Here is an 18,507-nt window from a genome sequence, read left to right as displayed (position 1 = left end):
ACTGTTGTGTCCTTTCTTCAAAGTGAAAGTTTTAGGTTCTATTGTTAAGGGGGAATAATATTCATCCTGTTTAATAACTTGTGCTTTGAGTTCAGTCTTTTTCTTGCTTAGAACTATTGTGTGGTTTTGGCATCATCAAAAATGGAGAAATTGTTGGGAACTTAATGAAATATCCTAATCCTAGTTTTGATGATACCAAAATCAATAGGTTTCAATTGTAATAGACTAGAATTGTTCGAACTCAAGTGTTAGAGTTCTTTCTCTAGTTTAGTTGTTGTTCTAAAGACTGAAGACTGAAGAACGAAGGACTGAAGACTGAAGACTGAAGATGCCGACTGATGTAACGATTAAGGCAAAGTCAAATATTGACATTTGACTTATCAGTCGAAGGATCAGTTTCGACTGATTACTTAATGCGCGCCACGTGGATTCAGCGGACTGATACTAAAGTCATGTATCAGTTAAACATTCTTCCTCGGACTGAATCTCCAACGTTGAAAGGAAACTACACACTCCAAAAGTACAGCCGCATTAAATGTAGAGATTTTAGGATCGTCCTTTCTCTACAAAGGCCATTCCTTTTTGGTGATTACTTTTTCAGAGATGTCGCATCTCCTGCTCTTCAAAGTAGCCGTTCTCACCAAACAAGGAACCTCGAAGATTGAAGCCTCAGCCCAAGTTCGAATTACTCTCTAACGGAAAAAATCTTGAAGACAATCTCCCCCAACGGATCTATTCAAGACGTCTCCAATAAATAGCACTCGAGGATCACTTCAATCTTCACCGATTCAACGACATAAGCTGAAATGCTGCCGAATTCGTTACTCAGCAAAACCAAGCCTCCCCAAAGTTTGAATCGAAGAAGAGAATCACAAAGCCAAAAATCAGTCATTGCTGATTACATACATTCTCTTAGAACTTAGGCAAATATTGTATATCCAAAGCCTAGGTGAAACTGACTACAAAGAACTTGTTCTTTGTGGTTTAGTTGGCAAGTTTTCAAACCTCTCTTCGACTAATATAATTGAGTGTTTGTGTCGAAAAGAAATTCAGACCAGTGTTCTGTCTCCGTGAGATCTTAGTGCCCAGTGTGCGCTAGGAGTGAGAAATCCAACCCAGTGTGTTGGTACTGAAGATAGGATCTTCAGTCGTCTCGGTATGTGTGCACCCGCAAGCACACGTTCAGGTTTGTTGTGCACCCGTAAGCACTTGTCCAGTGAAGTTGTTGGTCTGATCAACCGACCGTGGATGTAGGAAGTGTTTTCCGAATCACGTAAAAATCCTTGTGTTATTTACAGCTTTCAATACTTACATTTTTACTTGTGCTCTTACCTTCATAAACTGAAAACTGATTAATCGTAAAGAGAAACTTAACGATTGACAACATGATTAATATCATAGGCTATTTCGAAACAAAAGTTTTCCGTTACGTGTGTTATCAGTCTAACTGATCTATCTTCTGATAGTCAGTAAGATTCTAACATATCTCTGTTTATCAAACTCGACTGAAGTCTTACGTGTATCAGTTAAAGTCTTTGACTTAACTGATAACTCCTTACTAAAGAGTATTCAGTATCAGTCGTCATCCTTGTTTTGTCAAAACTCTTTTCAGTAAACAGGTTGAGTCAGTTTGTATTTGAAGTTTCGTTCTTACTTCTTAAAAATAGCCCATAGGTGTATTCCTTCCCCCATACATCTATTTGAGACCCTCCGGACCTAACAAGGTGGAAACTAGGGTTTTTGATGAAGTCTCCCCAAATTCGAAGAGAGCGAAATAGAGAGCAAGAGAGAGGTGCCCGATTTTTACCTTTTTTTAGGATTAAGTAACTTTAAAATACAAGAGTTAATTAAGAAGTAAATAAGCCCTAATTATTTCTGATAAAGGAAACAAGTCATTATTTGTGAGACAACCCAAAGAAAAAAACAGGCCATTATTTATGGGACGGATAGAATATTTATTTATTTCAGGGAACATTTATACACAACAATACTTCACAGATAAGTCTGAATTTACTGTACATAATACAATTTCTATTTAATTATGCATGGACATGTGGATAATATATATATTGAAGTCCATAGTTCAATAAAATAAAACTCAAATTTTCTAAAACAAAATTAAAGGAAGATCTAAAGTTTTATTTATATATTTTCATTGATCATTTTTTTTATATAAAATAACAAGTAAATAATAATTAAATTTAAAAACTACGTTACGATGAACTTAAATAAGCTTAACACCTTTAACTCAAACATTAATCACTCAATCATAGGCCAATACACACATGAACTTAAGCTTAAAACATTTAACTCTAACATTAATCACTCAATCATAGGATAATACACACGTCAAATTTTTTATTTTGATTTCATAAAATTTGGGTTCTGTATCATACTGATAATATTATACTCTATGTTTTACGGTGATAGAGATGACTCCGTACTCTACTTACCTTGTTGGTCAGGCTATTTATATATATACCTATTTCAAGATTATAGGCTTGGTGGCTTTATTATTCAACTTTTTCTCTAATTAAAACCCATCCCGGCCTATTCAAGATTATATGCTAGATGGGTTTATTATTCAACTTTTTCTCTATAACCGAATAAATATTACAATATTTAGTTGTGAAGACATAAATTTTTAAAGATTGTGTGGTGGTGAAGAATCGAATTTAAGACGTCTGACTTCAAATATTAATCACTCTACCACTGCACCAACACACTCATATAATTATAGGGGTTAAACTGGGGCAGAAACATTGGAGGAGGCCTAGCCGTGGGCGACTTCGGGGCAGATGTAGACGCGAAGTTTAACCCAACAAAGAGAGAGTATGGTGTGGGTGTTATTATCAGAAACCACGGCGGTGAGATTGTTGTGGCTGCCGTGAGGAGGCTGAGGCCTCCTTCGACTGTTATGATGGCTGAAATAATGGCAGTAAATAAGGGATCATTGTATGTGTTGAGCATGAGATTACTCCGATATAGATTTACACTGATTCGCTGCTAGCTGCGAGAGCTATGGTGAGCGAGGATGAAGATTCGAGGTGCTTACCGGATGGCTTGAAAGAGATTGTTCATATTACTCGTGAGAATTTCCTTCTTCATATAATCAAACATGTGTAAAGAGAGGCTAATATGGCGGCCCATGGTCTGGCCAAGTTTCCTAGTGGGTGTATAGAATATATATGCTGGACTAGAGATTTCACTAGATGGCTTAGGGATATTGTTGCTGATGATATTACATAATATAAGTATTTTCTTCAGTCTAAAAAAAATTATACTAGTAAATATTCTTTTCAAACCATGTAACTTAATTATATAGAAAGAAGGTGTTTGGCTAAACTTATTTTAAAGAGTTTATAAGATATTTTAAGAACTTATAAGATGTACTCCATCTGTCTCACCTTCATAGTCCATTTTATTTTTTTACACATATTAAGAAAATACAATTAATATTTTTTTTAGAAGTACAAATTATATGTAATGATTTAATTTTGCCCTTATTTATTCTATGTTTGATTATATTTATTGAAAGACAAGAAGTATAAATTGTGATTTTTTATAAATTTTAATGGGATTATTTTAGTAAAAAATACTTAATTTGAATTTAATTTAAAAAATTGACTATAAATTAGGACATCCCAAAAAAGAATAAAAGACTATGAAGGTGGGCCATGGAGTAATATCTCATGAACTTATAAATTGTCAAAATATTTGAATAATTGAGCTTATAAGTTATAAAGTGAATTGTGATACGGAGGGAAAAAAATATAGAAAAGATAAAATTTGAAAGGTATATGAAGAAATAACAAATTAACTTACTTGAGTTATTTTTATAAAATATTTGTTGTTCATAGATAATGCAAAAATAAACTATGGTAAAATTAGGGAGTTTATAAGCACTTGAAATCTATTTTTATAATTTATAAATTATTTAAAAGTTTATTTTATTAAATACTTTTCAAAATATTATAAACTTCTACTTAGAAGCTGAGCATTGATCAAGCTGTTGCTATCACTAGAATCACAATCAGTCTAAATAACTTAGAAGCTATTTTAAAATGCTTACAGCTCAACCCAACACCTCATATATTTTAAAGTCCCCTCTTAACTTTTAATACACAATTCTCTTATACCATTACAGCTCCTCTCATTCGACTATGTCCGCAAACGACACTTTTCCGGTAACAAAGATGGCGACCGTGGAGGAGATCCGCCGTGCTCAGCGGGCCGAGGGTCCAGCCACCGTGTTGTCAATCGGCACCGCCGTGCCGCCGAATTGTGTCGAGCAGAGCACGTTTCCTGATTCCTACTTCCGTGTCACAAACAGTGAACATATGGCCGATGTTAAACGGACATTTAAGCGCATGTGTAAGATTTTCTATTTCTTTAATTCGTTATAAATTGCTTCGTTTTGCTTTTATTTTACTACTATTCTTTGGATCAAGAAATTCTACAAAAATTTCCACTCGAGATTGTTTTCCCTAAATTGCATGTTGATGAGTCTACTTTCCAATAAATTTATGAATCATACTCGAAGAAAAAGTATATGGAAAATTTATTTTCCATATATAGAATTTTCTCGGGAGCCTAAAAAAGGGTAAGAAAATTGGAATTAATTACTTGTAATTAGTAATTTTATCAAATTTTGATTTTATAAATTAATTTTAAAATTTTTAGCATGGTAATTATTAGATTATTGATTTAATTTTAATTAACTATCAATCAGTTTTAATTTTTTAAAGTAGTTAGCACGATTGCTATCTAAAATAACATAATCATATGGAGCATAAAAAATATTATTGTTGCAGCGGATATGTAAGAACCTTGAGATTCAAAGGCTTTTAAGCTTTGTTTAGCTTTTTGTAATTTGAAATTAAAGATTTCAAATCTATGAAAATCGTCAAGTCCTGGAGTTTCCAAAACGAGTATAACTCTTTCGATTGGAGTAATTATTTTATTTTCAATAAAAAGTCCTAAAAATTTTATTTTAGTTTGAAAAATTTTTATTTTCTTACTATTAATAGCTAAACCAGCCTTTTTGGTAACTTGTATAAAAGTATTGAGATGTCTAAAATGTTGTTCTAAATTTTCAGTCAAACTTATTGTTGATATAGTTAATAGAATATTTTGAATATTTTGACGTTATTTCATAAGAAATGATGTCGATCGTTTAAACTAATTGCCACCTAAGAACGATTATACCACATCAATTATCGACTAATCATGTCAGGCTTGTCAGCAGTAAATTTGGTCGTAATCCCAATTAGCATCAAAATAAGATTAAATTAATAGTCCAATAATTACCATGCTAAATTTGAAAATTAATACTATATAAAACCATAATATGATGAAATTTTATTAATTTATAAGCAATTGGCCACAAACGAAATTCTAAAGATAATTTTCCTTGGTATTCATGTAACGTTTGTATGGTTCTACCTATTTAATGAAATAGTGCCAGAGCTTTAATTTTTTATTACTTAAGTATATGGCAGCTTGTTAATCTTGTGAGTGAAAACTTAATACTTGCATCGTGAATAATTGACAATACTTGCGAGCAATAGTAATTTGATTTAAATTTTTCGATGCGAAAATGTAGCCTAGCTAGACCGTATATAAAAGATGGACACATTAAGGAAAATAAGTGTCATATATGCTGGCTATTGCATATGAGCAAATGTTTACTTAGTTCGCATCGAATGTAGCAAGTGCAAGTTTTTATACCATTTAACACAACTTTTAGTTCTAAAAACAAGGTTTGGAATTCGTTAAGCTAAAGATGCAAACTATATAAGTCTTACTTAGTTTTGTTAGGTTATGATGATTATGTCCTCGTATTAAGTTAAACTTTAGTTTTATATTATTTGATTTTGTTAAATTATGGTTCTATATATCGTCATATGTAACCAACTAGTTTGACATTACTTAAGTGTTTTTTTTTTTTTTTGAAACGTTGACATTATTTAGTGTTGTTAGCTTATGGTTCTAATTTCTTCGTAGCCAATTAACCACTTCCAATATCGCTGAAATATTAACCCATGTATAGCCACACATCTTCGACCGAAGCATCGAAGTTGACATATGGTAAAGTCGAGCAGCAATTAATGCAGCTAGAAATTAATGAGGACTTTATAGCTACATTATTACAAAGAGGTACTGATCTTGGGTGCAACCGGTTGCACCGTACAATCGGGTTGCACCCGCATTCAGATCCTGATCCGTATCCTGACGCGAATTAACATCCTAACTCGAATTGTGTAAATTACACTATTTAATTATACAAATAATACTGCCTATAATTGACATTATTCGGTTATACAAATGACATTGTGTATAAATGACATGTTATAGTGTTATATAGTATATAATCAAATAGTGTCAATTATAGACAGTGTCATTTGTATAACTGAATAGTGTTATTTATACGATTTAGGCCAGAATGCGGATTCGAATCAAGATGTGGATCAGGATTTGAGTGCGGGTGCAACCCGATTGCACCCAAGTTTTTGTGCATTATAAATCTCTAATTATATTAATTTATAAATTAAATTTCAGTTTTGGATGCACCCCTAAGTTTTTATTTAACATCCTCTATTGTCACTTTGTGTGAAATTATATATTTAATTATCATCTATTATCAATTTGTATGATATTATCTATTACGTACATAGATGAAGAACAAGTGACATTCTTAAGAGTTTAAGATTGTGCAAAATTAATGTTTATTTTTCTTACATAAATCGTAAATTATAAATATTTATTATTGCCACATATATATCAATCATCTACTAATAATAAAAGATGTCACGCTAGAAGACAATAAAAGATCCCCAATTGCTAAGTTTTAGTTGTGAAGATTTATGGTAGCCAAAATAGTTAATATTTTTTAATGAAAATACACGAAATGTATCTAAATTTTTACTTTTAATTAATATACACTTTCTTTAATTAATTAGTATATAAATTTTGAATTTTTTAGAATTTGGTTTGAATTAGATTTCCGCAACATTTTATCCTATGTAAACGAGGGAATTTTTATTACGTGAACGTAGAAATATCATCTCATTTCTTCTTCGTCATAACTAGCTTATATAAAAAATATCACACAATAAATTTCTGGTATTTATTTAGGAACAAATATATTCTAAATTTTTATTCGGGCACAAAATTCAAATTTTACATTAATTAAAAAAAAAGAAATAGTAATTAAAATTGAAAATGTAAGTATGTTTGGCATATTTATTGTATGCAATTATTAAAATAAAGATTTCCTTTTGTATTTGCGGCGGCGTTTAAATGAAGAAATGTTTATCATGATCACACTTACTAAACTTTTCCTTCTATATTTGCGGCTGCCTTTAGAGGAAGAAATGTTTATCACGATCACTTCTATTTATAGAAGTGAATAGAAGTGAATCTTATCAAAAATATGTGTACAACTAAGAGTACAACTAAAAGGATGTCAATTCAATTCGAAACCCGTGACCCGATTAACCCGTCAATTCAAAAAATTAAAATTGAAAATTTTCAACTCGATAAAAATTATAACCCGACTAGCCCGTAATCGAATAGCCCGACACCCGATAGGATCAGCCCGACTAATTCGATGGGCTAGCCCGAAACCCGAATATTTAACATAAAATATTTAGATATAAAAATTAAAAAATAATAAAATATTATAAAGTCTCATCATTTCACTTCTCTGTATTTTTAATACAATACTTAACATAAAAAAAACGATGAAGAGTTGGGTAGACCCTCAACCGGTAAATAAATCAAATCAATCAGTATAGCATACATGATGCTGCCTAAAATATTGCATCTTTATATCTTTATTATGTAAGTCGATGTTGAAATTTTACTTATTTATACGTATATTTATTTATTAAAAATATAATATTGTCCAGAGAAATATATTTGTTAATTTTTTAAAAAATAAAATTTTGAGCTCGACTAACTTGATGGGCTAGTTCGAAACCCGAACATTTAAAGTTAGAATTGAAAGTTTTTAAGCCGATTTTTTTTTTTCAACTCGATTAACCCGCACCTGAATAACCCGTAACTCAATAGAGTTAGTCCGAAATCTGATAGATTGACCCTATTGACATCCCTAGCAACAAGTAGTAGGGCCGGTAATCGGTCCGGTTCGGTTTTAACCGAACCGATTTATCGGTTAACCGGAACCGGATAAGGACTTTTTTCATAACCGATAACCGAACCGGTTAATACTTCGGTTAACCGATTAACCGGTCTGGTTAACCGGACCGGTTAATCGGTTAACCGGTATTAACCGATTAATGCCCAATTTCTAAATTTGATAGAAAATGCTGGTTAATTCGTGAACTTTTGCATTCAGAATCAGCTTAACAAACTGACCACTCAAAATCATATTTCGTGAACTTTTGCATTCGTGAACTTTATGCATTCAAAATCATATTTCATCTCTTCTTATTTGATCCCAATATCAATATGAATATGGGACTTAAAATTTTTATATTTGAACAAGGCAAATGAGCATACGCAGATTACACACTCCAAACTCCAAAGATCAAGAACCAATTTTTAAGCAAAAAAAGGCACAAAATAATACATTCATTTTGGACATTTTGAAATCGTCAGTTCTTGTCTTCTGAAATAATACATTCTGAATTCTGATGCTCCAATTCAACAAAAAAAGAAAAGAATTCAACTTGAGACGTGAGAGGATTGCAGACTTGCAATGAGTTTGCTCTTCACTCCCAAAACACATTTTCTTATCTTGTGCCAAAAAATGGTAACATACTTGGTCTACGTCGTTGGGGACAGTCGGAGAGACACTATGCACGTGGGTGAGTCGCCGGTGGGGAGAGGCGCTGCCGCCGGTGGGGATTGGGTCTCCGGAGTCGCCAGACGCTTTCTTCTTATTCGCCGTGCAGCGTGCTACTGCGTCTGCTTGCTGGCTGAGCACGGGGGGTGCAGCGGCGCAGGCGCCGGTGGCCGGTGGGAAGAGGCGGCGGCGCGCCGGTGGCCGGGATGGTGGGAGAGAGGCAAGCAGCAAGGGAGCCGCAAGGGAGGCAGAAGTGAACTGTGAACCCTACACTAATTTGTGAATTGTGATTTCTAATATAATAAAATATAAATAAATTAATTAATTTAGTACTAATAACCGGTTAATTCGGTTTAACCGGTTAACCGACCGGTTAAACCGATTAACCGGTAAACAGAAAAACCCCTAACCGATAACCGAACCGAACCGGTAAAAACCGGTTATCGGTTAACCACTAACCGGTTTTTTCGGTTCGGTTACGGTTTTAACCGGATAACCGAAACCGATTTACCAGCCCTAACAAGTAGTATATAACGTAAGGAAACCGAGAGTTTGGCGGTGTATTTTGAGAGACGAGAAGGGAGGAAAATTCGTCTTTTTAAAAATAGTAGCTTAACTTTTTTGTGTTTCTAAAGATTTGAATTTGAGATATATGATTTTATAATCTTATTATATTTAATGGAAGATTTATAGACTCCGTATAATATTCTCCATTTGACTTTTTCTTGCGTGTAAAAGTTCTTATTTCACATTGATTATCACGTGAGATCCTTTGTCCCACTATTTTGTGTGTACTATCGTGTACCACTATTAATTTATTATAATTTTTAATTATATTTTTTTTAATTTTAATTTATTATGCTTTAATATTATATAAAGATAATTAAGAAGGGTTCACTTATCCAATTAGAGTTTATAATTATTTTTTTATATTTATTTAAATTAATAATTGATTATTTAGATTCATTAATTCAAAGTTTCTACGCCCACTTGGATTTCTTGATTCACTCCTATACACGATTCAACAATAGGGAAACGACCTATTGTGGTATGTTGTGCAAGTGCTATTTATTTGACACGCTTTAAATATATATAACCACAACTTATCGAGTTATTTCCAATAATTTTCCGCGAGTCCATTTGCTTTATAAATTTAAAATTGGAGTAAATGGGCTCAATTAGCCTATCCCACATAACAAAAGGAAAATTTGTCCACCAAAAACAAAATATGGAAATAGTAGCCTTTATGACTTTTCTACCCTTATTTAAATTTTCTGGAATTTAGAAAACTGAAAAGTTTTATCTAATATATTTGAATTAAAATACAAAATTACTTTACATAAAATTACTTCAAATAAAATTACTACCAAAAATTTACTACATCTAAATTTCAAAAAACTCAATCCCTAGAATTCAGCCGCCATTTTCACACCTCCGCCACTAGGCCGCCGCCGTCACCGTCTCAGACCGAACACGCCGGAAACTCCCCCGAACATAGATCCAGCCAAGTCAAACCCTAGAATCTTGCCGCCGTCTTCACGCCTCCGCCCCACCGCGCTGCTGCCGCCACCTTCTCTGACCTAGGCGCCGCCGTCACCGCCTCAGACCGCGCCGCTGCCTTCACCCGCACCGGAAGCCCACATAGATTTTCAGACGTCGCTGACTTCACCGGCGCCGCTGCCTTCACCGCCTTAGACCGCGCCGCTCTCCCTCTGCAATTTTCATTATTACACACATTTTTTGGCCGATAATGTGTGTAATAAAGCATTTTGTACTGTTACACACAATTTCGAACGATAATGTGTGTAACAGTGAAGTTTGAACCATTACACATAATTGTGGTCGATAATGTGTGTAACAGTAAGCAATTTCCATTATTACACACATTTTTGATCGATAATGTGTGTAATAAAGCATTTCGTACTGTTACACACAAATTCGGACGATAATGTGTGTAATGGTTAATTTCTTACTGTTACACACAATTGATGACGATAAAGTGTGTAACAGTGTTACACACATTATTTTCTGAAATTGTGTGTAACCATCGTTTTTGTGTGTAACCATCAGTTTTGCGTGTAACCAAAAACACATTGCGAAAAAATCGAATCAAAAACCAAGAACTTCATAAATATTCACTAATAATATAACAAATCAAACAGATCTTGTGGTTTTGAACATCATTACAAAGAGGATTAACATATTTTTCTATTATCAACATTTTCCCAACAAATTTTTCGAAATTCTACTTTTTCAAAAACCTCACAACAAATTCAAAAGATACATGAAATTAGAAGGAAGTAACTTACCGAAAACGAGATGAAGAGAGTAAGACGGCCGTGGAGACCGCCTTGCGAAACCGCCGGAATGAGGTCGCCGGAAAAGGTCGTTGGTAATGAAGGTGACTTGGGGAACAATGATTTCACCCAAAATCTAGGTTGTTTTTACTATTTCTCTTTTAATATTTTGTTATATTTTCAAAAATTGTAAAATATTAATTAATCAAAATATATTAGTAAGGATAACTTAGTCATTTCAACACTAAAAAGGCTATATTTTCCACATTTTTATCTTCATGGACATTTTTTCCTACAACTAAAAAGTTTTGGCTAGAGTAGGGGTTTCGCTCTTAAAATTGCGACCATTTTTCTTGAATTTAAATTTTTATACATGAGATCTTCTAACTCACTTTTTTAGTGTTGTAATATTTCTTTTAGTTTAATTTCATATCCCCTTACTCTAATTTTATTTTACAATAATTATTTAATACTTATTTAGAATATTGGAGGTTATTATATTTTATTGTTAATTAATGATTGCTTATTTTTTATTGATTATTCACGAATTAGAGTTTATAACTAAAAGCTTCAATATTTTGTTAGAATTCATTATTATAAATAATTTTTATATTTATAAATATCAACAAAACAATGAATTTATTACTGATACATGAATGTAACATTAATTGCAAATTGTGGGGCAAAGGATTTATCCCATTTTTAAGATTCGCACTTACAATTTTTTTTTCTTTTATTTTCTCATCAAATTTCAATTATTTTGTCTAGCTTAATTTGGTAATTTTAATTAGAATGGATTATGCCCATATTTATGTTATATAATTATTTCTTTGCATTTAAACTCAAACTTTTAGCAAAAAATTGATTAAAAGAATTGTTTATCCCATAATAAGGTATATATATTTATTTTAAGGGTTAATTGCCCATAAAATACTGAACTTTCATCCAATTCTGGTTTTGCACACAAACTTTGAATTGTGGCGTGATAATTACTAAACTTTTGATTTTATCTGATTTTGCTACTAATCCAAATTCCGGCCAAATACCAAGCTAATATATAATATGGTGTGCCAATTTTGATGTGGCGTATTTATTCTTGTGTGACAATTAGTTGGCAAAATAATATTTTTTATTTAATTTCTTATCAATAAAAAAAGAACACAAAGTAAATAACTCAAATTGTCAATAATTTAATATATTAAATCAAACAATAGTATTTTTTTTTAAGTTGAATTAATTAATTGAATAAATTCAATAATAGTAAGGGGATTCTTCGAATTTAAGTGTGTCAGCCAAAAATATTTTAATTATCAATAACTTAATATATAAAAAATTATATTTAGCTAAGTAATAAAGTTTATTAAATTTTCATTAACTTAAAGATTAATTTTTTTATAAACTATATATATTTATATAACTTGAATGACTTATATTTTATATACTGGAGTAATAAGTTGTGTAATAGTGAATTAGAAAAAAATTGATTTAAACTTGAGAATTAAAAAAAATACTACTATTATGATTTGATAAATTAAGTTATTGACAATTTTGGTTATTTGCTTTGTGTTCTTTTTTTATCAATAAGAAATTAATAATAAATACGTCACGTCAAATATTGGCACGTCATATTAGCCTGTTATTTGACCGGAATTTGAATTAGTATTAAAAACAGATAAAATTTAAAGTTTAGTCATTTTCACGCTACTGTTCAAAGTTTGTGTGCAAAACCAGAATTGGACGAAAGTTCAGTATTTAATATTTTAAACTTCACTTTCTAGTAGTAATAAATATCAATTAGGATTTATTATATTTTAATATTTTTTATTTTATAATAGTATTATTAAAATGATGAATAAATTGGCGAAACACTAGTAAGACAAAAAATATTTGGACATGTGATCTAAATGGCTATTTATCGTACAATTTAGGCGCCTCACTTGTATCACACCCAAAAAATTATAATTTACATTGTAGTTGTTATAAAATAAATCTGATTATATATAGTCAATCACGAGTAGCATTTATTAACTTAGAATTAGAATATTAAGAAACTCATATGTCCTAATTACGAAATAATCTTAATAATGAATTAGTAATATATCTCATTCCCACTCTCATGCACAATGTAATTTGTTTTTGTAGGCGAGAGCTCTACGATAAAGAAACGCTACACGCACCTGACAGAGGAGCTTGTGAAGGAAAATCCGAACATGGCCGCCTATATGTCGCCGTCGCTGAACGTGCGGCAAGACATGGTGGCGATACAGGTGCCGAAGCTGGGCGCAGAGGCGGCGGAGGAAGCCATCAAGGAGTGGGGGCAGCCCAAATCCATGATCACCCACCTCATCTTCTGCACCAACGGCAGCATCCACATGCCCGGCGCCGACTACCACCTCACCAAGCTCCTCAGCCTCCGCCCCACCGTCAAGCGCTCCATGATGTACCTGCAGGTATAAAATACTATTCACATGGGTTGTCTTTTTAAATTTTGATTTCAAAATGTTTAGAAAACAGTTTTTCTATAATTTAGTTTGATGATAGGGTTTTGTACAAAAATTTTCGCAGACAAATGATGATCTGAGGATTTTATAAAAAAAAATGATTAATTGCCTATAAATTATTGAAAAAATCAAATGTTATATACGTAGTTTCAAATTTTGACATATAATATTAATTATTACACTATTCATTTAATTAATCTGATTTTGCTATCAATTAAGATTTCGATCAAACTTATTGTTCACGTGACAAGCAGAATAATTGACATTATTTCATAATAGATGATGTTGTTTGTGTCAACCGATCACACCATGCATCCAAAAACAATTATGTTATGTCAATTATTAGTCTAGCTATGTCAGCAGCAAGTTTAGTCGGAATATTGATTGAGAGTAAATTAAATTAAGGGTTAAGTATCAAATAAGTCCCTAACATAGAAGCCCTTATCACGTATAGATTCCTATAATCGAAGTTGGTCCAATTAAATCTCTGAAGTCCTTAATTTCGAACAATCAGGTCATCCGACTTAACGGTCGTTTAACACCGTTAACTATTTTAATTTTTTTTAACATCGTTAATTTTCACCGGAAACTGGCTGAAAACACCCCCTTCACCCTCCCCATAATGCTCGAGGAATAGAGAATCGCCGCCGTGTCGTCCTGGAACACCTCCGGCGGATCGAATTCGGCGCCATAGGAGAGCATGAGGGATTCGAACTCAGGAGAGTTGAGCACCACCATCCCCTGGGGCAGCCAGGGGCGGAGCCAGAATTTTTTTTTGGGGGGGGGGCTGAACTGTTACGGCGAATTTTTTTTTAAGGGCATTCAATACATTTTAGACATTTTTTACTAAAATACAAATATAATCATAATAATAACAACATTTTTATAGATAATATAGTTCAAAACATTTACTAAATTTTTTTTTTGGGCATTCAATACATTTTAGACATTTTTTACTAAAAAACAAATATAATAATAATAATAACAACATTTTCATAGATAATATAGTTCAAAACATTTACTAAAAATTTTTTTGGGGGCATTCAATACATTTAGACATTTTTTACTAAAATACAAATATAATAATAATAATAATAATAATAATAATAATAATAATAATAACAACATTTTCATAGATAATATAGTTCAAGATTTACTAAAATTTTTTTTGGGGGCATTCAATACATTTAGACATTTTTCACTAAAATACAAATATAATAATAATAATAATAACAACATTTTCATAGATAATATAGTTCAAAACATTTACTAAAAAAAATTTTGGGGGCATTCAATACATTTAGACATTTTTTACTAAAATACAAATATAATAATAATAATAATAATAATAATAACAACAACATTTTCATAGATAATATAGTTCAACATTTACTAAAAAAATTTTGGGGGCATTCAATACATTTAGACATTTTTTTACTAAAATACAAATATAATAATAATAATAACAACATTTTTAGACATATTATAAAATTATTATTTTTTTATTTTTTTTTTCAAAATTTGGGGGGGCTCTAGCCCCCTGGCTCCGCCCCTGGGGGCAGCGGCGGTTGCAGATGTGACGAAGGCGATCGCCGGTCTGGTGAGGTGGATTTGGTGGGAGATGTCGGAGTTGGAAGAGCGGGGATTGGAAGGGGAGATGATGGCGCCGAGGAAGAGCAGGGAGAGAGGGGGATGCGGCGTCGGGTTGCAGCATCGATGAGAGAGAAGGAGGTGGGGAGACATAGTGCGGGAGAGAGGAAGATGGAAAGGAAATGGAGGGGCGGAGGGTGTGGAAGGTGGCGCCATTGTTACGCCGCCATGGGTGGTGGTGGTGGTGGTGAAGGGCTTTCCCAAAACAGTGTTTCTGGCTAAAATTAACGGTGTTAAGTCCCTGTTAGGGTAGATGGCCCGATTGTTCGATTTTAGGTAGTATGAGGGTTTAGTTGGCCCAACTTTGGCTATAGGGAACTAAACGTTATAAGGGTCACTATGATATGGACTTATTTGATACTTAACCCTTAAATTAATAATTCAGTAATTGTAATCGGGACGTAAAATTAGAATTATATTATAATTTAATAATTGATAGGAAATTAATCCTTGAAAACAAGAGATATATAATTAATTTGCTATGTCCGCCACTTCTTACTTTCCGTTATTTCCTGTAGGGGTGTTATGGGGGCGCTGCCGCCCTCCGCGCGGCCAAGGACCTGGCCGAGAACAACGCCTCTGCTAGGGTTCTCGTCGTCAGCTCCGAGACCACCACCATCGGCTTCCGCGGCCCGAGTGGGGCCCACCCCGAGAACCTCATCGGGCAGGCCCTGTTCGGGGATGCTGCTGCCGCCTTGATCGTGGGCTCTGACCCGGTGGCCGGGGTGGAGCTGTCGCTCTTCCAGATCGTCTCAGCGGCACAGGCGATCATCCCCAACAGCGATGGCGCGATCGTCGGGGAGGTGCGTGAGGCCGGGCTGGTCATCCATCTCCGGCCCGATGTGCCGGCCTTGATCTCGGGAAATATCGGGGCGAGTTTGGAGGAGGCTTTCGGGCCGTTGGGGATCCGGGATTGGGATTCAATATTCTGGATCGCACATCCCGGAGGGCCCAAGATACTCGATCGGATAGAGACGGGCTTGGGCCTGAAGCCCGAGAAGCTCCGGCTGTCGCGGCGCGTGTTGAGCGAGTACGGGAATGTGTCCAGCGCGACTGTGCTGCTGATTTTGGATGAGATGAGGAGGGCCTCCGCTGAGGAGGGGCTCAGCACCACCGGCGAGGGGCTTGATTGGGGGGTGCTCTTTGGGTTCGGGCCGGGCCTCACCGTAGAGACGGTGGTGCTACGTAGTATGCCGATTAATTAAGTTGTTACCGCTGGTTATTCTTATTGCATGTTTTGATAAATGAAGATATGCCATGATCGTTGTGGTAAGTATATTTTTTTTATTTCTTTACTTTGTACGTTTAAAATAAAATAAAATTAACGAGTGATCACAATCCCTGCATGTAGTCGTAGCTAGATATGATATATTATTCAGTTTTTGTATCGATAATATGGGTTCTTACTTATATATTTTGATATACTTGCTGGCTTGATATACAATTTGAGATAAAGTGTGATATATTTAATGAGTTAATAGGTCAAACTATATATTCTCGTTTAGTAAAACGAAAAAAATATCAATAAGAATAAAAAATTGAAAAATAACCTTTTTTTATGTAAATGTACAAATATATCCTTAGGGGCCTTTACTTTAAAAGATTAGCCTTAATTGATAAAAATAGTACTTCCTCCGTTCGCCAAGATTATGTAAAATTATTTGGGCACAAGATTTAATAAAATTGGTGATGATTTTGATTTAGTGGAGAAATGGTCCCACCACTTTATGAGATGTGTGGTTGAGATTGAATTTTGGGTGAGTTTTTTGTAAATAAAGAGTGTTAGTAAGGATAAAATATTAAAGAGGATGGTGGGACCATTGCCTTAAAAGGAAAGTGACATAATCTTGGCGGACGCCCAATCCCTCCGTCCCGCTCCAAATGTTCCCTTACTTTTGGGCACGGAGATTAAGAAATGAGTATAAAGTAAATAAAGTGAGTATGAAGTAGATAAAGTGGGTTGGTGGAAATTGTTTAAATATTAAGTATAGAGAAAGAATGTATTGCCAAAAAAAGTATGGGACATTTGGAGTGGGACACCCCATTATGGAAAGTGGGACATTTGAAGTGGGACGGAGGGAGTAATTTTTACATAATCTTGGCGGACGGGGGGAGTAATTAAGATTAATTCCTTGTTTACATTGATGGATTGAAACTTTGGAATATTCCAAGGCCCTTAATTATTTATATAATTTAAGTTAATTTTGCTTGATTATTATCCAATTGAAATAGTGAGATTAGAAAAATCCTACTATTAAGGATAAACACCTTCTTAATGATTTTTTTTTTAAATTGCTACCGCCTTCAAAATGGCAACCATTACACAATTTTCACAATATCGTGTACTAATCGGAAAAATCGTGTAACAGTGTATTTATACCGTTACATTTTTTTCTCCAAAAATGTGTAAGTGAAAAAGTGTGTAACATTTCAAAATACAGTATTACACACATTCGCTTATAAAAAGTGTGTAATAGTGTATTTACATTGTTACACACTAAAGGGGTATTTTAGTTAGAAATATTATCATTTCCATATTTTTATTTGTGGCTAGAATTTCCTATGACTAAAAGGTTTTGACTACATTAGGATGTTGCCTCTATATTTAATTTAGATATCTTTTACTAATATTTACCACATTAATATTGAATTTGATATAATGTATAAAATATTTTACTTAATGTATAATTCATAATTTTTATTATATACTCCATTTGTCCTGTAAAAATAGTCATAGGAGGGAGTGACACGAGTTTTAATAAAAATAGTTTAGTATGTTATGAGTGGAGAAAGGGTCCCACAATAAAGATAGTGTTAATAATGACAATCAATTGTATTGTGAGTGAAGTGAAGGTTCCACCATGTGGTAGAATATGTAAATAAATTAATATATGGAGAAGTGTCCATAAATGGATTAGGACTAAATTTTGCGGACACCCAAAATGAAAAATTATGACTATTTTATAGGACTGAGGGAGTATTAAAATTATATATAATTAATAACAATTATAATAAGGTTAATTGCATGTAAATACACTAACTTTGGCTAAAATTCATTTTTGACGCGTACTTAGAAAAGTTTAGTAAAATACACGAACTTTATTAGTTGTAAAATTTTGACTCCGATGAGCTACATAAGACGCCATGTAGACGTCATGTATACACCACGTAGATGTTGTGTAGACGTCATGTCATTTTCAGCGAGCCACACATACGCCATGTCATTTTTTAACTTGAGAAAAATGAA

At 33.4% G+C, this 18,507-nt stretch overlaps 1 protein-coding gene and 1 long non-coding RNA gene across 2 annotated transcripts; one reads left to right on the top strand and one right to left on the bottom strand.

Annotated features, from left to right (window-relative positions):
- The first annotated feature begins 4,146 nt into the window (after positions 1–4,146).
- On the top strand, positions 4,147–16,580 carry LOC131013673 (chalcone synthase-like). Its single transcript, XM_057941805.1, has 3 exons — positions 4,147–4,374; positions 13,252–13,559; positions 15,779–16,580. The coding sequence occupies exons 1-3, from the start codon at positions 4,164–4,166 to the stop codon at positions 16,463–16,465; spliced, it is 1,206 nt and encodes a 401-aa protein (XP_057797788.1). The 5' UTR covers positions 4,147–4,163; the 3' UTR covers positions 16,466–16,580.
- On the bottom strand, positions 10,100–11,239 carry LOC131013674 (uncharacterized). Its single transcript, XR_009097771.1, has 2 exons — positions 11,122–11,239; positions 10,100–10,524 (listed from the first exon to the last, which is right to left on the bottom strand). It is a non-coding gene; the product is annotated as an uncharacterized LOC131013674 (long non-coding RNA).
- Positions 16,581–18,507: the final 1,927 nt, after the last annotated feature.

This window comes from Salvia miltiorrhiza, chromosome 2 (genome assembly GCF_028751815.1).
Source record: "Salvia miltiorrhiza cultivar Shanhuang (shh) chromosome 2, IMPLAD_Smil_shh, whole genome shotgun sequence".
Lineage (NCBI taxonomy): Eukaryota > Viridiplantae > Streptophyta > Magnoliopsida > Lamiales > Lamiaceae > Salvia > Salvia miltiorrhiza.
The sequence above is the reverse complement of the archived record's forward strand: the minus strand, read 5'-3'. Positions and strand labels throughout refer to the sequence as shown.